General features: G+C 38.1%; 1 protein-coding gene across 15 annotated transcripts in view; it reads right to left on the bottom strand.

The window, feature by feature from the left end:
* DLGAP1 (DLG associated protein 1) overlaps positions 1-26736 on the bottom strand; it is a 413568-nt gene that overhangs the window by 136104 nt on the left and 250728 nt on the right. For 12 of the 15 annotated variants that reach the window (XM_051773060.1, XM_051773102.1, XM_051773075.1 and 9 more), the window contains one exon: positions 4037-5062. In XM_051773060.1, the coding sequence (XP_051629020.1) occupies positions 4037-4990 (954 nt within the window). In that variant the 5' untranslated portion in view covers positions 4991-5062. The other 3 variants (XM_051773085.1, XM_051773155.1, XM_051773165.1) reach the window with 3 other exon arrangements.

Below are 26736 nucleotides of genomic sequence, written 5' to 3'. Positions count from 1 at the left end.
TACTTACTGGTCCTTATTAGCACCCTGAACCTAGGGTCTATTTGGCCATCCATGGACATAGGCAACAAAAAGAGGCTGGAACTGGGACTGAACAGTATCTCCTAAGAAACTGTGGAAGTGCCTTGTCCTGAGACTGGAAAACAAGTCACCTAGATTATAAGTTTCTTAGCACTACACATGGTATAATAATGCCCATTACAGGCAACCTTCACACAGGAAACCCAGTGCAGTATGAACCGGAACCCTTTGCCACCAGAAAATTCTGACTACATCTAGAAACTTATATTTTTTTTATAGTATTTCTCAGTGTATCTCACCAAATGCCAAGCAATGCAAATGTGGAACTCTAAGGGTTGCACTGCTGTCTCCACCTACTGCACTTCAGTTTTGAGAAATAAAATTTCCATCCTCAGCCCCAAGTGTCTGACACAACTGACTTCAATCTCATCAGTTGTGACTAAAGGAAAACTTATGACTGACTCACATAAGAAGAAAAGAGGATTAATACAAAAAATGTCATCCTTTGTATTTTTCTCAATCTCTTAACAAATGGACCAAGGACAACGTGAACAGCAATTATGGGGAACATTGAATGGCAAAACTATAATCAGAGACAAACTCTGCAGTGTATTTGATACTCTATTAGCTCCAAAAATCATGAATTCATAGAAAACAAGACTGTCAAAAATATCCCTATGTATTTAGACCCTATTGTTCGAAGACAAGAACTGCTGCTTTCATTTTGTCTTTATAGCATTGCCTCATTTCATTTTTTCCAGAGGAGAAGCTAGTGGAGAAATAGAGGCTGTCCACTGCCTTATAAGTTTCTCTTTCAAGGGAGGGAAACCATTTTGAAGAAGAATTTTGATAAAACATGAACAGTTCTTTCTCACCTTCCTTCACTTTTGTCCAACCATAAACCTGGATCAAACAGAAGCACTTTCCTGAAGTAAAAATCAGCTAAAAAACAGGACATTATCTTTGTACAATCCAGCTCATCACTCTTAAAAGAAGAAATAAAAAATAAAAATGCAATTCTGTTCCCAAAATGCAGGTAAGAGGAAAACATTTGCTTGGCGGTCTTTAGACTGGTCTGGGACAACATCTCTTTCTGAAGATGCACAGTGTTTACTCAAACCTCCCCGAGACCTCCAAGGACAAACATTGTGCCTCAGCACCAGGGCTGGAAACAGAGCCTGCTGGGGTTAAGAAAGACAGTGCAATGCAGGAAGACTCTGCACTCGATCCAAATTCCAAACTATGAGAAATAAGCCCATCTGCAATACAAACTACTGCCAACTCCTTCCACAGAACAGTTATATGGAAAATATCACAGCAAGCTAGATAATTGTTTGTTATTTCCATGTATTTACACTGAGAATTCATGCAGATACTTTTATGATAAAAGCCCTTACAAGCAAATGTGAAGTCAATGTTGCCTGTGATCTCTAATGTACTCAGATCTGTGAAGATAAAGAAAATTATCCTGAGTACCCTGAGTTGAATTCTGATACTGTCACAAGATGAGCTTGCCTAAACAAATAGTTGCCTCTTTGAAGGATCAGTTTAGGTCATGAGAGTTTACGTCTTGGACCACAGACAATAACTTAAATTACAAATGAGTTGATAAAAGCATCTATTAAACATTTAATGGGTAAAATAAAGCAACAAAGAAGCATCATAATAATGAAATTAAACTCTCATTTGTCCACTGTGGTAATGAATTTCCAGCTTTCTTCTTACTTTGGGTATTTCTAATTGTTCTAACACAGGACACCAGCCTTTTGGTACAATCGTGAGAAGGTCACCAGGAAAACAACAGATAAACAGAATAATTCTACAACCCACTAACAGACGAGTACTCTGCTGCTGTTAATACACATTTATATTGCAGGACAGCTAAAAGGCCTCAGTTAGGTCCTGTGCCCCATTGTGGAAATACAAAAGGGAACAAAGTGCAAGCCCCAAAGGGCTTGTAGTGTAAAAAGATAAGTGATACAGTGAAGAGAAAAGCAATGGGATGCATTCAAAATAGACTGACTCTTTTAATACCTATATGCATTTTTCATCCTTTCAAGCTGCCAAGAGTGAAGAATAATCCTGACTCGCTTCCTTGAATCTACTGTACTCTTTGAATATTACTTCCAATGTTAACTGATGCTTGGTTAAGATTTTCCTTTAAAAAACCCCAACAATTTCAAACCTGTTATATTTCCCTTGTTTTTATAATGACATATCATTAAAAAATGAAACAAAATTAAGTGAAAACCAAAATGAAACTACCAGTAAGGATGGGAAACACAGCGAGAATTTAGTTATTCTAAGTGAGAATTTAGTTATTCTTACTCTTGACAATTGTTGGACGTATTTTCATACAGACACAGATAATGTCCTCTAATTCCACTTCAGGAGTCTATTCCTGTCAGCTAAACGTTATCTAAAGGTCCCTATGGAGGTGTTCATTTAAAGCTGATGCTGGCACAGTTTTTCACTCTTTTCTAGCCATCTGGTCACATACTGAATTGTCAGCTATTTTATCTGAACCCAAGAGGAAGACTGAAGGAGTAAACAAAAACATCAACAAAAGAAATCTCAGGGTCCAAAGTAACCACAGCAATCAAGTCTAAAGTTATGATTTCTTCTCACCCACAAAATTCAGACAAAAGAGACTTAATAAAAAGAAACACCAAAGCTCAAAAGGTTGCAACCTGAGGCTATTTTGAAACCCCTTTCCCTCTGCAGTCCATACACAGATCTGTAAACACACTCTGAGCATTTGTATTGCCTCCTCTTCCCCCCCCCCAACAATTAATATAAAATATACATATCCATTCATTTACATTTAAAAATTAGAATCCCAGAGGCTGACTATCAAAATTATTTTGCATGCCACTCCATAAAACCTTTTAATATCAATTTTTAAATGCGGATGCCTCAGTCCTACGCTTTGTCTGCATACTGACTTAAAAAACAGAATGTGGAAGCTGACTGTCTCATTCAAGCAACCATATGAGAGATCTCGCTACAGTTTCTATACAGATAGACAAGAGTCCCACTACATTAAAATGAAACCAAATCATGTTAGCAAACCTCTTTTTTCCTCATGGTCTTCTCTCTTCTCTGTGCGACGTTGTTCCATCTTACACACACACTTAGATGTGCCATAAGTGCTTCGTTTAAAGTGCATAAAAGCTATCCACAGCTCTCCTAAGAATGAAACAGTTTTAATATTTTCTGATCCATGTTCCTGCCACAAACATTCACCGGCAGTGTGATAGCTCCAAGAGGAGACATCTGATTCTTGACATTTAAAGATACAATACTGGTGAAAAATAGTGACGCTGTATTAACTGCAAACAGCTTGTGAGGGAGTAGGTGATGTACTCCTAAAGTGTATAATCAGAACAAGCAATAATTTCAACCTTTTGATTTTTTATTTTTGACTCAAAGCCATGAAAAAGAGGAATAGCCCAATAAACAAATCTGGACACGTTACAATAACTGTTTTAAGAGAATTTATATTCTATGTCTAAAAGAAAAGTATGCTGTTTTCCTGCTGGAGAAAGTACTCAGGTACCCTGAAGTTTCTCAAAAGGGTCTCAAAAGCTTTCATAAAAAAATGAGCAGTAAATGAAGGCAAATCTCGAAATTACAGAAATCAAAGAATTTGTATCCTGGTAACATTCAGTTAATTGACATTGTAATGCTAAATGCAAGCACTACAACATCAAATTCCCTATACCCCTACTGTGACAGCCTTATAAATTCAAAAAGTACACAGAAAGGTCTTATTTTTCTCACATGAAAAAAATAATCCTGTTCTAACATGAACTGTTTGAAACACTGAATGCTGGCAAAAAAAAAAAAAGAAAAAAAAGAAAAAGTTGATTTATTTTTAATTTCAGCAGCAGTACCACTTGTTTGTTGATCAGTTACTTCTGGGTAAAGTTGAGACATCAGAGCAAACCTCTATCCCCCACAAACACCTGAAACAAGGCAGAGCACAGTTAACAGCAATCAGTTCTCCACACTGTACCTGGAGGTACTGACAGGACCGTTCCTGTTGACACGTCTCTGCCTTCACCACTGTCTGGTCCATGTTAACTGATGCTTTCTGGTAAACTTCACGGGCTCTGCTCACGGTTAATGTAGAGGACCAAGAGCTTTTCTTCATTAACTGGGAGTCCAAATTCACAGGCAGGTTTGCACAGGTAGAGCATTTGACATCGTTATTGCTTCTGGAGGACTTCACAGTATGTTCGCTAATAGTGTTATAGGCTTCCATAAAGTATTGGGAAGAAGAACGATCAGGGCATCTTCCCATGGTCATGACCCCACTGGGACCATGATAAATGCAAACATCATTGTCCAAGTTGTCATCTGAACTCCACCATCCTGATGCATTGGATCTGGGCTTACCTTCTGATCGCCTTTCTTTACTCTTGCTGCGCTTCCCATACCTCATTGTCTGTGACTCTTCTGGGCTTGCTTTTCCCCCATTGACATTCCCCTTGGATGGTCCCTCCAGTGAATGGGACTTGGTAAAGAGCTTTTGGACAGAATGAACCAGGTGCCGGATCCTCCCTGGGCTGTCACTGCGGTGCTCCATGGCAGTTCGTTTGTACTGCAGAGTGTGGTAGCCATCCCGATTCAGAGGCAGCTGCCGCTCAAACTGGTCCAAAAGGTTGGCAGGAATGCGATTGGTCTTGTTGGCAGTTCCATGGGGAACCAGAGCACACTCGTCCTTGAGTTCATGGTGGGAACTATAATGCCTCCTGGGAAATGTGCTGCTGGCAATCTGATCATTGTAGGGCACCATGCACTCTGCCTGAAAAGAGTTCCTTTGAGTGTAGTAAGGGTGGTCTGCAGGATGGGGGTCCACTGGGTTTAACAAATATGGCTTCCTGTCCTGGTGGTGTGGCAGACTGTCACATGGAGAGTCACAGGCAACCCCATGATGATGACTACGGCTGCTAGACAATCCCTTCATCGTTGATGGAAAGCAGGTCCCAAAGTCATCTAATACGTATGGCTGTGCAACAGGCAGATCTCAGAGAAAGGCCTAAAAGAATGAAATACAACAGAGACCATAAGATATTCAAGCTAAGACAATAAACAGCATGTGTATGTTTAGCATTCTTTGTTTCTTATTGCAAAAATAATTGGAATAAACATTTTCTGATTCTTTTTATCGCTTAATATTTCCCATGTCCAATGTAGTGATAGGGATACCAAAATAGTATACAAGAAAAATTATCTTGTTCCATTAGCTGGAAAGCAGATGAAAGAAAATTTTCCTGATACGAAAAGTAAGATAAGTATCATCACCTGTACTCTAAAACCTCAGTCCTGAAAACATTCAAGGACAGGGGCCTTCCAGGATGTCTTAACTGCTCATCTGCATGTTTTCAGGGCCAAATGGATGCATTAAAAAAGATCATGTCCTTTATGGAACACTTTCTGGACTTCTTAGGCCACACACAAAGCATGGTGAAATTACTGGGAAATATTTCTCTGACTTAAATGCATATTTTTCATGACTTGAGTGCAGTTTTACTCAATGTGCATATTGTTTGCCCAGACTGTAAGCATCGCAAGACAATATTAATACGTTATTTCTGTAAGTTATTTTCAAATTAAGAATAAAATAACAATGCATTACACTAACTGTCAAAATGAAGCCAAACTAACTATTTAATAACCTATATATTTGGAGGGTTGTATTTAATATTTGCTGACTCCTATTCACAAAAAAACAATCATCTTATTCTGCTAATTCATGACTTGGTTTAATTCTCCATAGATTTTCAGTGTACTAAGCAGTGTTCAAATATCCCTACCTACTTCTACCATATAGAGGAACTGGTATAGCCACAACTTCCACATGGCAATAACAATGTAAGAGATTTCAACACTTAATTCTTGATTGCAGTTATTTGCCCCTGAAGTGACTCAAAATGCTATAGAATATTGATTACAACAAGTTGAAAATGGAAATCTTCATCCCAAGTGATATAATAACCACTCTGAGGCCAGATGCTCTTATTTCAGTCCTCAACACTAGCAAAAGTCTGTATGCAACTGCTACTGCAACCTCTGAGCTACTAATGTATAAATTATGGGTTTCAGATGTGACAAAAGAGTCTCGAGGTGCTGTCTCAGCTCCTGAAGGGCAGAGGACTTCTCAGAGGATGTCCTCTTAAGAGGGCAGTGGCAGTCACTCAGCTACTTTATTCTTTTCCGGCACCCCTAATCACATAATGCTTTTGGAAATGTAACTCTTGAGATCTCTCTTGTAGAACCAATAAACATCCATGGCAAACAGGTTTCCACTATGTTCCTCCAGTGTTCTCTCTGCTAAAGTTCACGTTTTAACAGGTTGTAGACATTGTACCTACTGATAAATTGGCAACAATGAAGTTTTCTAAAATAGCATTTAGTTAACGTCAGTCTGGAAAAGCATGCTCTGCATTTCATCAGAACATATTTTATATTTTCTTCTGAATCTGTGGTGAGCCAAAGAGGATTTTTTTCAAAATGCTTCAAAGCTAATCTGGATGTCCTGCATTTCATTTCCCCTCACCGGACCCCTGCAATGCAGAAAATGTTCCTTCTCAAGAGACCTTTAATTCCAAAAAAAGAGTTTTCAAAATACCTCAAAAGGCTCTTGAAATATTCCGAATGGAGAGGCTAACTGGTTTACCTTAAGAGGAGAAGGGCTAAAGGCACCTTTGAAAGCACAAAAATAATATATTCAGAGAACTGGACTTCTCAATTATACTGTAGTGACAATACTTAGCACTTCCAAAGAGCATTTAATATCCCTACCAACTGTTTTAAAAATGTGATCTATTAGACTGTAATCAAGAAACATCCAAAAGAATGTAGTAGTAGATTCATTACTCAGGTAATTGAAAATATGACTTGAACAAAAATACGTCATCATGAAGAATACTTCTGAAGGATACAGAGACCAATCAAAATACTCCAGTCTCTAGTATCTATGAATATCTTTCACACATCAAGGCTTATGAAAACAAAGCTTCAGCCAGTTAAGTTTTATTTAAATCCATTTACTATCATTCAACTGTCCTTAAGATGATTGATAAGTTCTCTTAAGGCAATAAATTAGTGTGTTATATAAGATAAAAAAAAATTAGAACCTTTCCTTAAATAGTTCAATAAACTGGGACATGCCCAAACACAGTGATTTATTTTCATTTTTTCATTATCTGAGTGACTATGAAATTTTCATTTTTGTGCACTGTGGAAAAAGAGTATATGTAAACAAAGAACCAAAAGAACCAATAATTTATAGCATAGTGAAGTCATGGCAGGCATAGGAGATGTCATGGAATTATTTAGAATATGTAGTCTTATAGAGCAAAATGGCTGGGATGAGGAAACACTTGATCTGCTGGGACAGAATATTGTGGAACATCTTGAAGCTAAAGATGAGTTTAAAAGATATAACTATGGTTTGACCAATGGGAACAGCCATGTTACCAGCTGTGTTTTGGATGGACTGGCAATATGGATGCTAAGGAGGATGTGCAAGAAGTGGTAAAAAGCGAAAAAGTGACATTTGTCTATATAGAGAGACAGCGACAGGCTTTCAAAAAATTGTGGAGGAAGCTTGGCTAAGCACTGCTATATGAGCTTGGATGGCAAGTAGGATCGAAACGTTTAGGAGAAAAGATACATATAGTTCTACACCTATTTTGAGTCTGAGCTGTCAATGAATCTTCTATGAGGAAGTACCAGAGAAAAAAGCAGAAGATAGAGAAGATGATCTGCCCAAAAGGAATCAGATGAACAGATACAGAGAATAACAGAGAAAATATGCTTGTGAAAGCAAAAGATCATAGGGTTATAAAAAGCAGATTTAAAAGGGGAGGAAGAAAAGAAGAAACAAAAAAAGAAAGAAAGACCACAGAGCGATAGAAAAACCAAATCAAAACCAAAAGGGAGCAACAAATCTGTGTAACCAAAAGGAGTGACAGTAAAGGTTCCAAAACATGGGAGAAATTGCAATTCAGAGTAAAACCTCTTTATTCCCAAATCCTAGATTGCTGGATGCATTAAAAGAGGTTTTCTTTTTTTTTCCTGCTGTTACAACACTGAAAACATCTATTTTATCATGTCAATTGTGACTAAAAACATGAGCATGTAGTCGAATATAGCTTCATTTTACCTTAACAGTAATACTGCTATGAATTAGGAAAAAAACCCTAAACAATCATGTACCATAGTGTGGGGGGAAGCAGCAGACCCGTTAAGCCCCTAGAAGTTGAACCCCTAGACAAGCACAATATACTGGATGGCATAAGACTGTTCCCGTGAGACCAGAGAAGCTAATTAACCATTCCCATGAACAGTGCAGCCTTGAGAAGTGGGGAGTTAATTGGAAAGGTGATAAGTAGGTTTAGGGAGGATAAAATGTACAAGGACAAAAATTTTGGCTATGTTCATGGTGCAGGTGCATGGTGGTGGTGTTTTGTAGAAATTATATTATTTACAAAAAGTGTGTGAAAAAAATGTGGGCTAGCTGTCCTAATAAAGGATGCTGCTGCGCTGAGGTGACAGACAGCACTTGTCTCAACTCTTTGTGCAGCGTGTGTATATATGTGTGTGTACTTTTCTATCTGCCAAACCTAACAGCTACGATAGATACCCCGTGACACCATAGTGCACCTTCCAGGAGGGAAAGAATAAGTATAATATTCTGAATATTGAAGAAAGGAGTGTTGCTTTTCTTAAATATTTAGTGGACAGTTCCTCTGCACAAAAGTCCCATCCTACAGTCTCTGATTTCATTAGTATTTTTCAAAGAATATGCATAATTTTCCATAATTGTGTTGGTTGAACCTATACATCAATGTTTAGTGACATTAACAGTTGGAGACAGGGCTATCTGATCATGCCATGAATAGCTGAGAGGAAGTTGATTAAGACTTTTATTGTATTGTTATTTTTTGGCCAAAATAAGAACACTTTATTACTCATTAAATAAATTAAGACAATCGATGAACATAGTAATAAACAGTGGAAATAGTAATTCTACAGACAGCAGACCAAAACTACTTGATGGCATAGGATAAATGAGATGTTAAATAGATACAGCATTATAAGGCTGAAGAATGCTTATTACTTTCAACATTCATGTTACATTTGCTTTTGTTTTCTTAAGGATGCCCTGGGTAGGAAGAGTATGAATATATTCATCCTTGTTGTTAATGAAGTGTCCCTAATGCACAACAATTTGCTGGAATAGCCTAGTGGCTAGAAAAATACCTATTTAAATCCTATGTAATTAAAGTGAAAATGAATGCAAAGTAACAAAACCTGAATGCAGAAACTACCTATTCTTTTACAAATTTCATTTAACTATATTGTCTACTCGTATGTTTCAAGTTTATACATAAAGCACATGTTCAAGAAATATGTTCTTTCTGTTAGATAAATGTGCAAACTTCTGTTCTATAAAAGATATACTGATATGCCACAGAGCCCCTCCAACTTTATCTCACGAGACTGCAGAATTATGTTTCTAACATTTTTAAAGGAAGCTGTGAAAAACAATCAGGTAACAAGTCTTTCCACTTAAATAATGTGTACATAGGTATGTACAGAGTATGTAGATAATATAGATGAATGTAGCAGGTAGTACAAAATAGATAATTAATAAATCAAAATTACTAATATAATAAAAAGGGTTTATGGCCATTAGCAACTTACGAAACTTCATAATTGACATGCATTTTATAGGTTAATTATGAAGAGACAACGCTCATATTTTTTTTTTCAATAATTTGATTATGTTATAGCAGTTCAAGACCTAGAGCAAAGCAAACTGTCATATGCAAAATATAATGCGTAATGTAAAGTTTAAGTTCAATAACTGCTAAGATAACTTATATTAGAAGGATGTGGACCTCTTGGAGTGAGACCAGAGGAGGCCACAAAGATCCTCAGAGGGCTGGAGCTCCTTTCCTAAGAGCAAAGCCTGAGAAAGTTGGTGTTGTTCAGCGTGGAGACAAGAAGGCTCTGGAGAGACCTTAGAGCTCCTTCCGGTATCTAAAGGGGGCCTACAAGAGTGTTGGAAAGGGACTTTATACAAGGACATGTAATGATAGCACAGTAGGGGAATGGTTTCAAACTGAAGAAGAGCAAGTTTAGATTAGATATTAGGAAGAAATTCTTCACTGTGCATGTGGTAAGACATTGGAACAGGTTGCCCAGAGAAGCTTGAATGACCCATCCAGCCTGGAAGTGTTCAAGGCCAGGTTGGATGGGGCTTTGAGCAGTGTGCTCTAGTGCAAGGTGCATGGAGGGTGTAACTAGATGATTTCTAAGGTCCCTTGCAACTCAAACAATTCTATAATGATATATTCTACTATATCAAGGTGTATAGCTTAACTATAAAAATATTCAAATAAGATATGTATGAGACACAGGCAGAGTGCCCTAGATCATATTACTCAGGATGTGTTCAGACAGCTTTTGAATATCTCCAGTGAGGGAGACACCACATGATCTCTGGGCAATCTAGTCCAGTGTTTAGTCATTCCACAATAATGTTCTTCCTTATATTCAGGTGGAACTTCCTGTACATCAGTTTCTGCCAGTTGCCTCTTGTCCTATTGCTTGGCACCACCGAGCAGAGCCTGACTCCATCCTCTTGGCATCCTCCCTTCAGATACTTGTACCCATTGATGAGGTCCCCTCTCTGTTGTCTCTTTGTGAAGCTGAACAGGCCCAACTCTCTCAGGCTTTCCTCATAAGTGAGATGCTCCATTCTCTTAATCATCCTTGTAACCCCCTGCTGGACCTGCTCCAGAAGCTCCATGTCTCTCTGGTACCGAGACACCCAGAACTGGACACAGCACTCCAGATGGGGCCTCACCAGGGTTGAGCAGAGGGAAAGGATCACCCCGTTTGCCCTACTGACAATGGTCTTCCTAATGCACCTCAGCAGATCACTGGCCTTCTTGGCAACAGGGGCACACTGCTGGCTCATGGACAGCTTGTTGTCCGTTGGGACTCCCAGGCCTTTCTCCACAGAGCTACTTCCCAGCAGGCCAGTCCCCAACCTGTACTGGTGTCTGGCATCATTATTCCACAGGTGCAGGACCCTGCACTTGCCTTTGTGGAATTTCAGAATGTTTTTCTCTGCCCACCTCTCCAACCTGCCAAGATTCCTCTGAAGGGCTGCACGTCACTCTGGGCTATTGGCCACTCCTCACAGCTTTGTTTCATCAGTGAACTTGCTGAGGAGGCATCTACCGCTTCATGCAAGTAATTGATGAATAAGTTAGACAATACTGGACCCAGTTTTGACCCTTGAGGGACACTGCTAGTGATAGGCCTCAAACTAGGCCCTATATCACTGATCATGACCCTCTGAGATCTGCCATTCAGACAGTTCTCAATCCACTGGTCCAGCCTGCACTTCCTTAGCCTGTCTATGAGGATATCATGGGAGACAGTGTCATAAGCCATGCTGAAGTCCAGGTAGACAACATCTACTGCTCTCCCTTCATCTATCCAGTCACTTGTTCCATCACAGAAGGCAATCATTTTGGCTAAGCACAATTTCCCTTTGATGAATTCATGCTGACTACTCCTAATCACTTCTTTGTCTTCCTGTGCTTAGAGACGGCCTTCAGGACGAGCTGTTCCACCACCTTTCCAAGGATTGAGGAGTGGTGGTGTATTGGGTTTGCATGACCAGGTTTTGGTAGCAGGGGGGACTACAGGGATGGCTTCTGTGAGAAGCTACTAGAAGCTCACCCCATGTCCAACAAAGGCAATACCAGCTGGATCCAGGACAGACCCACCGCTGGCCAAGGCTGAACCTACTGGTGATGATAGTAACACCTCTGTGATAACATTCAGGAGGGGGAAAAAAACCAACTTATTGTGCAGATGTAATTGTGACCAGAGAAGAGAGGAGTTGAGAATATGTGAGAGGAACAATTCTGCAGACACCAAGGCCAGTGGAGAAAATAGGAGAGGAGGTGCTTCAGGTACCAGAGTTGAGATTCCCCTGCAGCCCATGGTGAAGACCATGGTGAAGCAAGCTGTCCTCCTGCAGTCCATGGAGGTTAATGGGAGAGCAGAGATCCACCTTCAGCCGGTGGAGGAGACCCACACCTGAGCAGGTTGATGCCCGAAGAAAGGCACTGTGACCCCATGGGAAGGCCGACTGGAGCAGGCTCCTGGCAGGGACCTGTGGACCTGTGAAGAGAGGAACCCATGCTAAAGCAGGTTTCCTTGTACGATTTGTGACCCTGGGGTGGACCCCTATTTCAGCAGGCTCTTCTTGAACAACTGCACCCTGTGGAAGAGTGACCCATGTTGGAGCAGTTTGTGAAGAACTGTTGCCCATGGGAAGGACTCATGCTGGAGAAGTTCACAGAGAACTGTCTCATGTGGGAGAGACCTCACATTGGAGCAGAGGAAGGATTCCGCTCCCTGAACAGCAGCAGAAAGTGTGATGAAATGTGATGAATAGAGTGTAACCCCCTTCTCAACTCCCTGTGCCACTGACGGTGAGGAGGTAGAGCTCACGAAGGAGGAGAGGGTGGAGGGAAGGTGTTTTTAAGATTTGTTTTACTTCTCATCATCCTACTCTGATTTTGACTGGTAATAAATTCAATTATTTCCCCAAGTTGAGTCTGTTTTGCCCATTATGGTAATCAGTTTGTGATCTGCCCCTGTGATTATGAGCCTTTAGTTTTTCTCTCCCTGGTCCAGTCGCAGAGGGGAGTGATAGAAGAGAGGTTTTGGTGGGCACCTGGCATCCAACCAGGGCTAACACATCACAGGCTGACTGGCCTGTAGCTGCCTGGGTCCTCCTTCTTTCCCTTTTTTAAGGCTGGGGTGACATTTGCTTTCTTCCAGTCCTCAAGTACTTTTCCTGACTGCCACGACCTTTCTAAGACAATTGAGAGTAGTTTAGCAATGATGTCCGCCAGTTCCCTCAACACTTGTGGATGCATCCCATCAGGACCTATGGACTTGTGGATGTCAGGTTTGACTCCACGGTCTCTAACCTAGTCCTGCTCAACCAAAGGCAATTCTTCTTTTCTCAAAGAGAGAAATTACAAACAGAGTTAATTACTACCAGAGACATGCTAACTAAGCACCATCAGGTCCACAGGACCTTGAGTCTAATAGCCTTGTCTGTTCAGAAACTAAGCAGCGAGAAATGTTGATTTTTTTTTTTATTTTTTGATGAATGTGGTTCTTCTAAGATACCATTCACTGAGTCAGAGGACACTCCTGAATCCTCAGGTGTCTGCCAGGTCCAGAAACCAAATGGCTGGGACACAAGTGGAAGGCAATGTAAATACATAATGTTATGTATGTAGAGCTTTGAGTCAGGAGGGCATTTAACCATGGGCACAAATTGAAACACACTATATTGGTACTTATATTTCAGATTGTAGCAGTCTTTTCAAAGAAATGCTGTGTTACTGTTTGAACTGAGAGGACGTAAATGATGTGTTTTAGCAGTACTGTGTGTAGTTGTGATCTCATTTTATGCTCTGTGGCAAACAAAAAGAGGTTCTAATTTCCACGGTGAACTCAAAGATTCTCAGAATTTGCTTATTTATTTACTCCCACACCACGGAATGTTCCCAGAGAAATTCCTCTCCCTAATACTCAAACTTTTACAAACAAGTGGAAGATACATTTATGCTGAGAATCACACTTCCACATGTTCCTCATGTAGCACATTGCTTTATCCCAAAGGTCTTGATATTTTGCAGTCATTATGTGTGGCCTTTCTGTTACATTACATCACATTAATGAAAATCTAGACATCAATAAAAGGATACATATTCTAAAATGCACCTATCCACATATTTTATTAAAGTTGTTCAGAAGAAAATGAGGTCTCAAATTATCTTCCTAATACATTTTGGCATGTAATATGGATATTTCAGTGCCTTGGGTAAAACTCTAAAGAGAATGTCTAATTTTTGCTTCCATGTCAGCAATCACACCAGGCAAGTGATATTTACAACATAATTTAATCTTGAGCAGTGGACTGGGAGTCATAAGGGAAATGTTTTGGCCAGTAACATCAACTCATTCCAAGTACATGGGCAGACCAATAAGTGGGAGTTACTGGGAGAAAAAATGTAATTAAACTCTAGCTGATCTGTGAGGAGGCCCTTGTGAATGGTACACATACAGAAGAAAACAGGAGAGACATCCCACCAATGACGTAATAAAAATTGGTGTGTATTTTTTTTTCTGTCTGCATCCAACAATCTTTAGTTTGCATATACTTGTGGTGAGAAGTTTCACATTTACATTTGACAACTTTTTTCATTCATGTGCTTCTGGTGAGCAACTGTGGCAGTTAGTACCAGGATATTATGTGCCTTAAAGTTTGGCTTTCTTTTCTTCTCTTCATTTCTGTGGCTAATAGCAAGTTGATTCTCCACTAAGATTGTCACGAAAACTGTAGTCACTAAAGTAACCTAACACATAATTAATCTCTGAGTCATATCTAAATACATTACAAGAATTGTAGCAGTAATATGTCAGCAAAATTTTGACACGAATAGTCTGATTTTTTCAATCCTCTTAGGAATGTGACTGGCAATATGCAGGATTGCATGCAAAGATCTTGGGGCTACAAAAAGAAACACTGAACTGTGATTATCTGCTCTTCCACTCTCCTTATTTGTGCGCACAATTAACAGTCAACTTTAAAAACAAATTCTGATCTTCTTCAGTGAGTAATAATACACTGTGCAATTAGACTTCTTATGCCTTTCCTGTGGTCTAGGACACCAAGTCTCTCTGACTCAATAAGGTATAGCGCCTTGGTTGGAGAGCCTGTTGTGAATTTCACTGCAAATTCAGAACTGCCAAAGGACATTTTCTTTTCCCAGAAAGAGAACAACCAGGTTATTACATCTGTATAATGTGCATGTAAGATAATATACTAAATTGAATCATTTCATAAATGTCATATAGGCAGTGTTGAAGCATACACCTCGTAAACAAATTTAGATGTTGCATTTTATCCTTTTCAGTCTCTAGGATGATGAACTTTATGATCTTAATATTTTTTAAGCAGAACTTACAGAATTTTTAGAATGCCGTTTCATCTGGAGATGAATCAAAAAGGGAATCAAAAGGAAGGAAACTCAAAATTTGGAATGAGGTTAACACATACTTACCTGCGTTGCTCTTTTTTAAGTACCCTACTGTTGCACCTAAGTTTGCAACTCTAGAGATATTTTGCTTAATTTCTTCACAGAAGATTTCTTAAAATGAAAGTATTACAGACACTACCTTCTATCAATTGCAGATAATCAGTGGGATATGGGTGTCTTATATATCTCAGATAATAAAAGGAAGCAAGTACAAGGGACAGGTCACATGTTCCTACAGCACTGACATCTGGTAAAAATAGAGAGCCTATCAAAGTGGTATAAAACATATAAAATTAAATGACTAATACCCATATGGAGATATCAGGTATGTATCTAGATTTCTGCAACCCAGTCAGTTATGAATGTCAAAGGTTTATTTTTCTAGTAGGAATGAGGTGATCAGCAGATAAAACCTACATACAACATCTCCAATGGACTTCTCCTGTCAAAGTCAAATAAATTCATGCTCCACAATGTGGTCACATATTGAAAATGGACATCCTTGTACTAAAAGAAGATCCTGATCCTCTTTGCAAGGACACCAGGGTGACTAAGCAAAGGAGCCACTATAGGAACTAGTGACTGACAGTGATCTAATGGAAAATGCTAATCTGTGTCAGACCTTGAACCAACATTACACAAACCCCATCTGCATGGGTCAATAACTCATTTTCTACCAGTTTTTTAGTGTTCTGCAATTCTGTAGCATGGCAATTTTGTGACAGGTATCACAGTAAATTGTTGCCTGAGCTACAGGTTTTCATGATCACTAGAGTTCTTCTACACATATATTGAAAGAACAATATTTACTGTCAAGCCAGGGAAATGGCTTTGCTTAGTCCTGTCACTACAGTGCACTCAAGGCGCATAATACCTGAGAATCCATACTTTGATTTCTATGATGGCAGTGACAGTGTGATTGTGTGATTATATGATTTTTATGGTCTTAATCAGCAAATCTCATGATTAAAAGTGTCTCAGAGCTTTTTACTCTTTACTATTTAGAAATTAAGTGAAAGACTGTGTTAAATATTTCTTGCTCCATAAAAAATCACTCATTTCACTCATTTCACTCAAAGCACTCATTTTAATTTAATGAAGCATAGTTTTATGAGACTCTACAGCTTCAGTCTTACTCACAAACCTTGACCTCATTTAGCAAAAATAGAGATTGATTTCCTTGAAAAATGTTCTTTCAAGTACATTATATTTTAAGTCCAAGAAAAGTGAATGCTACAAAAACATACAAGCACCAGAACCACTATGCTTGCAGATGGTCTCCCATCTTGGCTTTCAATTGGTAGCTCTATCTGAATGGTACCACCCCTGAACATCTCTTGTCAGCCTCAGAAACTAATGAAAAAGTGTCTTAGTGGAGAAACGCTGTGAAAACATTACAGAAGCTCTATGAAGACCGAGGGTAAGAGCTGTGAAGATGTCACTTTTAACAGAATGACAATACAGAGCTTATTAATCATCATACTAGCCCCAATAGTTCCCCCCACTAACTCTCCTCACTAGTCCACCAGGAAGAACCTGCAAAGCCTCAGAGAAACCGTCTCATATTGTAACTATGAGCAAGAACTTCCTGGAAAATTCACTTCATAGTCATACTAGTATTATGGAGCTTTGACTGTATCAACAAATGTCACCACTATGATCAACCAGCTTGGTCATGGATATGTTCCAGTTTCTGTGTGCCCAAGCCAGGTTTCTCCACTGAGGCAATAGGAAAAGAGATGAGGAATACAGTGCCAAGAACGTTCTGCTCATATCCAAGGCCAGTGAACTTCTACATGGGAGAAAACTGACTCCTGTAAGAAAGAGATGCCCTCTCTGAAGGTATGAGATAAAAGAGCTCAGCCAGCAAGCCAGAAAAGCTCATTGGGTTAGTACAAAACAGTCATGCTTAGATCAAAACTTAATTTTTCTCATTTCAAGCTGTTTCTCCCAGCTCAATCTAAAAGTAAAAACCAGCAATTTTGAGCTCAGTTTGGCACTGAATATGAAACATCTGATTAAAAGACAGAAAGTAACAGAATAATTTTAACTAAATAATTCCCTAAATCAGGGCTGTAACACTGAACTTTCTGTGTTTAAGGTTTATAAAACTGCACAAAGAACTAAAAAACTGAACCAAACCCTCATATATACTGTGGAATATTATTGCAGTTAAATAACTTTTAACCATCTTATCTTTGATGGCTACAGTAACTGATCAATACTTGTGTCATAGTAGATGAAATAGAAATAATTTATAGTTTTATAGTAATGCATGGAATAGAGTTAGATTTGGCAGAAGTCTTAAGCCGCTTGCTCAAATCGACGTGTTTCATTTCACCTCTACTGGCATAAAAAATAATAAGATACATAAAAATTTTATTTTTAGAGGGCAACATTTACTACAAATAGTTTCTCATGCAGCTTCATTTCTTCTTATGAAGAAATGGAAATAGCAACCACTTTTAAAGGGGATTATTTTTCACGGAACTCCATGAAATATTTCTGAGCTATGGCAAACTGGGAAATAAATCCTAATTTATGAGAATGTCTGAAAAAAATGACTGGTACTTTCAAAAAGCTATTTATCAAGTACTTCATAGAGTAAAATGTGACAGCAAAAGTAAGAGAAATTCTGTGGGCAAAATGTTTTTCCCCAGGCACAGGACAAGACAGGGCTGCATCTCCTCTGGGAGACTATTCTGCCCTTGAACAGAGGACACAACTCCTCTTTACTGCTTTGAGGTTTCATTCAATTCCACCTAAACCACTGAACCACTAGCTACATTTAATCTATTAATTTACAACAGTAATAACTTAAAAGTTTTACAAAAACCTCATAACAGTAACCTTCATTTTATTTGGATATTATTCTGATTGAAAATATAAAAAATTAAAAAAGAGTACCATGCCTCTTTTTTGGTGTTTTTTTTCGTTTGTTTGTTTTTTGTTTTTGTTTTGGGTTTGGGGTTTTTTTGGTGCATTTTCCAGTAAATAGAACCAATGGTCTGCACATACCTAGAAAAAAGTAAATTTAAGGATTAAAGATTACTTTTGAAAAGTTCGTTTTTAACTTTGTTCATATATGGTGAGGTATGCATACAAATGGCATCTGATAAGAATCTGATTGTAGGAATTATGCTTATCCAATTCAGAATCAAAAAAAAAGTTCTATTATTATACAGGTAAAATCAAAACAAAGATTAATTACTGAATACAAACTAATGAAATGATGCAAACATGCTAAAAAGCATTCATAGAAATAAAATTTTCAGAGCAGTGAATGTACCTTAAGCATTCCAGAAAAGGCTTTCAGAATATCTTTTAAATCAGAAAGAGGCAAAAATAATTGAAAAAATTATTTTATGAAATTACTTATTATGAATAATATTCTGTTTGATGTTGGATGGCCAAAAAGGAAAAATGATTAAACATGCTTATATTCTGAATTGCATAGCTCATCTTTTTAATGTCACAGGACTTAACTGTGATTTGTTTATTTCCACAGTTTGTGACTGATCTTTTATCAGGTTGATGAGGCCACAGAGGATTCACTCCAAGGTTTCGACACCATGAGCATAATGGTGATGGTACCCCTACGTTAGGTGCCAAATAAAATGCTTGTGAATGTACTTCATGTACATGTTTGTAAGAAACTCAGATCTGAAGGTGATTTCTTCTTCACTATATGCATTCTGTAGAGAAGCTTACCACAAATCACTGTGCTGACATACACAAAATAGTAAATGAATATCTTATTGCTGAAGGATGACTGACTTCATCAGCACATTAGGCATTTATACACTGCATGTTTCACTCCTGGGGGCTCAGAGGGAATACCAAAGCACCAGACTGTTATTTTATACTATCCTTGACAGAACTTCACAGATTGTTGTTATTAAACACAATAATAAAGAATATATTTATTATTATTATCTATTATAATTTCTTTGTATAGCAGAACATAGAATAAAGAATTAGAATAAAAATTATCTATTATAAATAATGACTTTACATAGAGGGAGTCAAGAAGTCAAAATCAAGGAAAATATAGTTAAGAATATTTCCTTTTCACTTGAACTTCATTGTACTAAAGAGTATTCATTGATACAGAAAAATCTAAGTGAGGGAGGGATTGGAAAAGAAAGCACTAAATTAAGAGGAGGAAAAGGAAGTATGAGCTTAATTCTCTTTTTTAGTACGTTGCTATTTCCAGCAATGCCCCAACTGATATAACTTCACTGATCTCAGTGGAATTGCACCTGAGTGAGACCAGCATGAATATCATGTAAGTGAACAGAATGAACTTAATCTCAGCTTTTAATATTTGCTGGTTTAAAGTAGTAACAGAAAATAAGTATTCTCCATAATATTAAGTAGGTACAGTTTTAAAACTATTAATAATGCACTTTAGAAGATAATGCTATTAGTAACTAATTGCTTCATCACATAGAACTACCATAAATGAAATACACTTCAAGGAGCTCCTGAAATTTATTTTACATGTAATTGCAAATGATAGAGTGTACATCTACTGGAATAATGCACGCTTTAAAGAGAAAAGCTTTATTTCTAGGTTCTTTGGCAAAACATCTTGTAATAAATATTTTAAAAAATCATTTAAGTAATACATTCTAAGTTAGTTTTAGTTAAATTAAGTTCTAATATTGTGTAAAAACTGCCTATAGAATAATATGTGGGTGTGCATTAAATATTTCCTTAGCACTGAAAGTACTTCAGAGAGATGATTCTTTAAAAGAGAAACACCATGAACAGACAGGTGATATATGCACCTTGTTGCTTACTCCTCCTAATTTAATTTCATTTCAAGGTGAACTGTAAATGTGTTATTCATACAATCTTCTTTAATATGTGTACAAACAAACCATGCTCCCTTAAACCCAAATAAAAAGTACACAGCCTTTTCACTTTATTACATCTTAGCTACTCAACTGAAATCTCATCTTTCCTTTCAAAACATGAGGTTCATCATATGTTAAATGTCAGCATTATTGTGTAAGTTCAGGAGGAGTCACAGTGGGCTTCGTTGTTTGTCCTCATACATAAGGGTTATAAAACCCATCCATAACTGCTACTCTGGAGCTACAATCTTTTGTTGACATAGAGTAAACCTTGTAGAAAGATAGCATTTCTGATTTTAAAGCTAAGAAGTAACAGAATCTGCCACATTTCCAAGAAAATTGTTCTGGTAATGAGCCACTGATACATAGCTGCATCTGAATGTGTCTGGTATCCAAGTCCAGCTAATAGCTCTGGAGTTTTTTGAATAGACATTTTCAGAAGCCCTTACTATGAGCCATGTTTCCTTCTGCTGCTACAAGACAGAATAATTTCATGCTCTTCTCTGTCATAAACTAAAATGACTGGGTTTCTCAATCACATTTGAAGGTGGATTTCCAGGCCATTCGTCACTCCAGAAGCTTCCTCCCATCCAGCCTTTGACTACTTTATAAAATACAGTTCTTATCAGATATGCAATAATGTTGTTAGGCTGGATCAGTAGCTACAGATTTGTTCTTCTGAATTCCTCAGTCTACAAAGAACTTAACTGAAAACGTCCAGTAAACTTCTCATAGCAGGGCCTGAGTTTTTCCTTGCTTTTCCCTATGAAGAACCTAGTTTGGACTGCAAACGCAACACAACATATCATAAAAGACTCTTATTGACAGCTATTTTCAGTTCATACGATAGATTTTTTTGTTTGTTTGTTTAGATTTGGAATGTTAATTTAAAACAATCATTTTTATATTCTTGAAATCATGCCCACACAGGAAGACAGATTCACAATTTAGCAATAATTAGATAAATTAAAAGCATTTCTCTGGAGAGCAGTCATATTAACCTCCATTTTCACAAATGTACCTCAGAATCATACATAATGTTCAAGTAAACTAATTTTATTTTTCTTTCATATTTTCAGCCACTACTGTTTACCAATGTTAAATCTGTACTGCAGAAACAAAATGACATTAGCCCCATAAAACAGTACCTGATCTAAAATTTCATGTTTACCCTCTCTCTTGGGAAGCTCACACTAAAGCCAGACCCAGTGATTGTTATCTCCTCTGACAGTCAGTCTGACCCCTGCTGGAACATCAATGCATATGAATACTAGCAAAGAACCAGGACACAGCATTTAGAAAAACTACACTACTGCAACTACAGTACTCAGTGTACTTTCAGACTGTACATTTTAAACACTGTAGAGAAGATCCAAGGAAAGAATTGTATAAGATAAAATGCATAGCTGCTTTCAGAAGTGTACGATTTCAGTTGCACTATTTCCAGCAGATAAATGAAGAACACTGGTTTTGGTAAATATCCATTTGAAACTACTTGAGCATGAATCTTATTTAAAAATAAAAAAAAAAAAATTAGAAAAGGTAAATAAATTACTTCTTTAGCTTAAAGGATGACAGCTGCTTAAAGGATATTAGTAAACTAATTGTATTATCTTTATTCCAATGATAATATGCATTGATATTCTGAAACTTTTTAAAGGACTAGTAGCCAATGAGTATTTAGGGTAGAAATTAGTTCCTCTAGAGGTTATAAACCTCCTCATTATTATCTGAATTAGTGAAGGTAAAACAGCAGCAAAACACAAGTGAATGGTAACATGGGTTGAATCTTGTGTTGCGGTGGGCAGAGTCCAGGGATTTTCAAACTGTACAGTCACAGAGAGTTTGGCCATTTGCACTTTGAATTCCTTTTTTTCCATCCTTGACTGAATGGAATAAGGTATGCTTCAGCGATATCAGAATATATATTTCTTTTATCGTGTCTCTTGCTTCCATTTTATTTCAGGTTTAAGAAGAAATGTGGTTAAGGTGAGATGAGAGGAAGGCCCATAATTTTATTGCACCATCTTCTGTAACAGGTTTTTGTAGAACAGTGTGAAAAGGAAGACAAAACAAAACACATATATTCCACAAACTCACTGAAAATGCACCAAAGAAGAGCACACAAGCAGATCCAATAAACACAGTTAATCTTTTCATGAGTGAATATGTGGAATGTTAAAAAGTGATGATCCTACTCTTTTTCTTTTTTTTATTATTAGGATAAGTACTTTATTGACTCATGATAAAACTGTGTTTAGAAGAGTCTTGAGTACCCTTAAAAAGTCATTCTTCTCTTTTCCAAAATGAACAGAGACCTGCAGGTCAAGTGTACACAAAGTTCAGAATAAAACTCTGGAAACAGCATGAAGAGGTCTATGATGTCTTCTACCCTAAGCAATTAGGAAAAAACCTGCCAAGCCTGCAAACTCTGTTAACATTGGCTTAGTTTCATAAGACAGTGATTTAAAAAGAAGTTTTTATGGTCTTTATATAGCCATTAAGAGCATGGTCTCGGACAACTGCAGTGCCTCTTTGAAGTCTACAGGAGAGATGATGGACAGCAATAAAAATGACCTGTTAAGCACTATTTGCCAGGTTTCCTTGGTAATAAGGTTTATACAATCCCCCTATCTGTGCACTCATGCCCATTCTCCCACCCACCACCCTACCTCCTGCCCTGCCTCCTTACTTCAAATTTAAACTGGCAGGGGTTGAAATACAAGATTTGTACAACCCCTGAAAGTTTTGGCAAAGAGAGGCAAATCCCACCTCTTTCCTGACAGTGGGAAGAACCATAAAAGAAGCCTGAATCTTCTTAAGAGATGAAAGAATCTTATTTTTGGACCTTTTCTGGTTCCAGTGGCACAAGGCATCAGGACACCATTCAGAGACAGGACCTTTTGAAGATTCACAGTGTTGGAAATGGTGGCAGCTGAAGGTAATGGATAAGAGCAAAAGACACAGAGGGCATCATGCATACTCCCAGCTCTTCCTTCAGTATGCATTGTCTTCCCAAGTATGCTGCTTGGCAACCTGGGAAAGCCAATGGATTGATCCCTTCTCAGGTTTCTCGCAATCAGCCCTCAAGGCTTGCCTGATGCAGGAACAGTTGTTAGGCTCACATGTGGCCACCTAATTTGTTTTCTTTGGTCCTGCAGTTTGAATCTTCTGAGCTGACTGAGCATCTCCTATTGTACTACTCTTAAAGCAGACCTGGGAAAGTTCCTCCATGTGCTCAGGTTGATTTGACCTCTGTTAATTCTCACACTACTGGGAAGTGTGCAAAAGAATATTTTTACCCCTTTAGTTTTGAAGACTGTGTGATTGTTTCGACTGATGTGCAGCTATATTTTCTGACATTTTCTTGTAAAATTTTGAACTCAAATCTGATTAAGGCAACTGTAGTACCTGTAAAGATGATTACATTCTTAAAAGTCTCATCAAAAAATAGGAACTCACACCAGGGCTGAACATTTAGAAGTTCATTTCCTGTGTCTGATTACTCCAGTTGAAGAAAACAGCCTGTCTGCTGCTGCTAAAAAAAGGATATGGGAAAAGACTAAAGATATATATGGAGTAAGAAAAACACTACCATGATTCAACTAACTATTCATAAAGTTGACATGCACAAAGCTGTAGAAAGTCATGTTTCCCAGTCAAGGTATTCAAAAGGACCTTGACAGGCTTGAGACATGGCCCTATGTGAACCTAATGAAGTTCAATAAGGCCAAGTCCAACTTCCTGCACGTGTCAGGCAATTCCAAGCACAAGTGCAAGCTAGGTAGAGAATTGATTGAGAGCAGGTTTAGATTAGATATTAGGAAGAAATTCATTACTGTGAAGGTGGTGAGGCACTGGAGCAGATTGCTCAGAGAAGCTGTGGATACTCCATCCTTGAAAGTGTTCAAGGCCAGGTTGTATGGAGCTTTGAGCAACCTTGTCTAGTGGTATGTGTCCCTGCCCATGGCAGGGGGCTGGAACTAAATGATTTTTAAGTTCCCTCCCAACCCAACCACTTCATGATTCTATGAATTATGACAATTGTAAAAAGAATTATATCTGTCTCATTTTCATGAATGTTCTTTTTTTTCATAGACAGAAGCTTAAGAAACTAGAATGTGTTGTAGTAGAAGTTTTTTTAGATTAGAATTCTACAGTAAAGTTTTAAATGGATGTTCTACATCCAAAATGTTACTAAAACAAACACTTATTTTAACACTTCTATAAAACTTTTATTAAAAAATCTCAATTATTATAACAAGTCTGGTTGTCTCACAGTCATGAAGGTAATAAAAGAAAAAAGTCTTTTATACTTTCAAATCCCTGACATTTGTAAGTACCAACTTTATCAAATTTATCAGTCTTTGTTTCACACATTCTAAACCTTGTCCAAAGGGAGAAGTTCTGAAGGTTGCAATATTGTCTTGCTGGGTTGAGACTAGAGTGATTCTGTTCTGGGCTTGTGTTTCTCAGCAGAACCCTGCACCTCCTCCTGGAGGATGTGCCACCTCCTTATCAAAGGGACAGGTTTGCTGCTGCAACTTGCTCTGGTTGCTCTGTGGGGTTGCAGTCACTCTTAACAGGCAAGATAGACTAGGTAATCATAGGCTTCTGCTTACTCCTTCTCACATGACAAATAAAACCATTGTGAACAGACTTTGCAGATACCATTCTCCCATGGCCTGAAGTCCTCAGCAATTGTCCGTGTTGGTTTTCCTCAGAACTAGTTGTGATTAGAAAATGGGTTAAGGGCAAGAATGCCAAGAAAACAGTTTTGTTAAGACACACCGAATAACAAAGCTACATTTATTTTCCTAAACTAGTAATTTTCATGCCACTGGTCATCAACAGTACCGTTAAAACCAAGATGTCATGGATGAAATTTACCTGGAATGCAACAACTCTGCAGGAACATTCAGAAATTAACTTAACCTAAGGCTCCTGCTTCAAATCTCTTCTAGTGACCAACTAGATGCCCTTTGTGAATCTAGAATAATTGGCAAATGGTTTTCTAATTGTCAGCAACTGGATATTTTTTGTTGAACACTTAATGATAGGAGTTCTTTTCAGGCTAGTTGCAATTCTAAATGAACTCCATGGGCAGTATTTTTTTCTTTTATGACGCAAGGGATATTATTTTTCCCTTTGTTTCCAAGTATAACTTCAGAACACAGATAACTTTCTCTGGCTTTAAGGCAATTTGCCCTCAGAAGTATACTCTCAGGGACACATTAGCAGCACCATGATTCTAGAGCAACGTTCTGGTCGAAAGAGAAGATGCAACGAAGTACAGTACATGAAGAGGAGTGAGAGGAATATGAAATGCTCCATGGCTAACAGGGCTTGGCTGCCTTAGAGACAAAGAAGACAATAATAAACAAAGAAACTGGTTGCCAGTATTAAACTACTGACAGAAGAAAACCTCTTCTGTTTCACCTCCTGGTCTGTTACAGCTTGTGGTGCATATTTCTTAACTTCTTGGACTTCAGGATATGCAATGCCATTCTCCACGAAGCATGAAGAAACAGAATGTACACAGCTTCCCAGAACATCATATGATACTGAAGAGATGAAGTGAAACAGGAATGTCTCAGTGACGCCCACAGGAACAATCACCATCGCCAAATTGTCAGCATGCCTCTGCAATGCCAGACCACAGCGAGCATATGGATAGTTTAGGCTTTCTGCCATTAGACTAGATTAGTGAAGCATGTGGTTTATGCACATCTAGACTATCTTTGTGTCAGTGGAGAAAATATTTCCACTACACGTAGCCTCCCAAACCTAAGGAAGAAGGGCTAGTTCTTGGGCAACTTCCATAGAAAAAGACTGCTGCACTTGTCAGGTTCCGTGGTTCCGCCCTGGAGAAACTTTTCATGTGATCTGCGATTACACCCTCTGAGACCATGAACCGAGGTGTGAAACAGAATACCCTTCCCTTCTGTCGAGCAAACATGACTGACAGTTCTGCAAAATCCCTCCAACAGATGACACTACTGGGGATTTTCATTCTGTTACAACTCACGCAGGTTGTATGGTAGCGATTCGTGCAAAGCCTGCTCTCCACAGCCTCTCCAGGCAAGAGTGAAAGATATACCCAGTGAAAGATATGCCCAGAACCTTTAATGAAAAAATGTTCTGTATCATTCGGAAGAGAAAACTTCCAAGTCTGGTGAAATTGTATATTTCAAGTTTCATTTTCTTTAGAAAAGCATTAAGCCCAAGCCACAGAAAATCCACTGTGTGAATAGCACAGTGGATAACCTAACTCCAGTCTCTTTAGAAAAGACGCTGGTACAGTTGGCAGTGCTGTCATCTATGTTGCGAAATGACCAAGTCATTTAGTACGTTTTCATGTATTTTTCTTATGGGAAATTATTCCATCAGAAATTTAGTGCTCACCTTTGCAGTATATTGACTAAACAAAGAAATTCAGAATATACTACCCTGTACTGCAGTTGACTAAGTAGCTTTCATCAGCCTTGAATGAGCTAAAAATATGGTTATAAAAAATGTTCTTCCTTTTGAAGCTGACCTGGTTATTTATATGGCTGTACAAAACTCATATTACAACTTTGATATCTAGGAAGGTTTCCAACTAATATGCTGCAGAGGTAACACAATATACCTGTACATTTGTTTCATTTCAGAGAAGAAGCAAAACATAAAATTGGGCAATGGTTAAATAC

Source organism: Manacus candei, unplaced genomic scaffold (genome assembly GCF_025592945.1).
Source record: "Manacus candei isolate 608988 ecotype Guabito, Panama unplaced genomic scaffold, ASM2559294v1 h1tg000008l, whole genome shotgun sequence".
In the NCBI taxonomy this organism is placed as follows: Eukaryota; Metazoa; Chordata; class Aves; order Passeriformes; family Pipridae; genus Manacus; species Manacus candei.
Note: the sequence above shows the minus strand (reverse complement) of the source record. Positions and strands in the feature narration are given on the sequence as shown.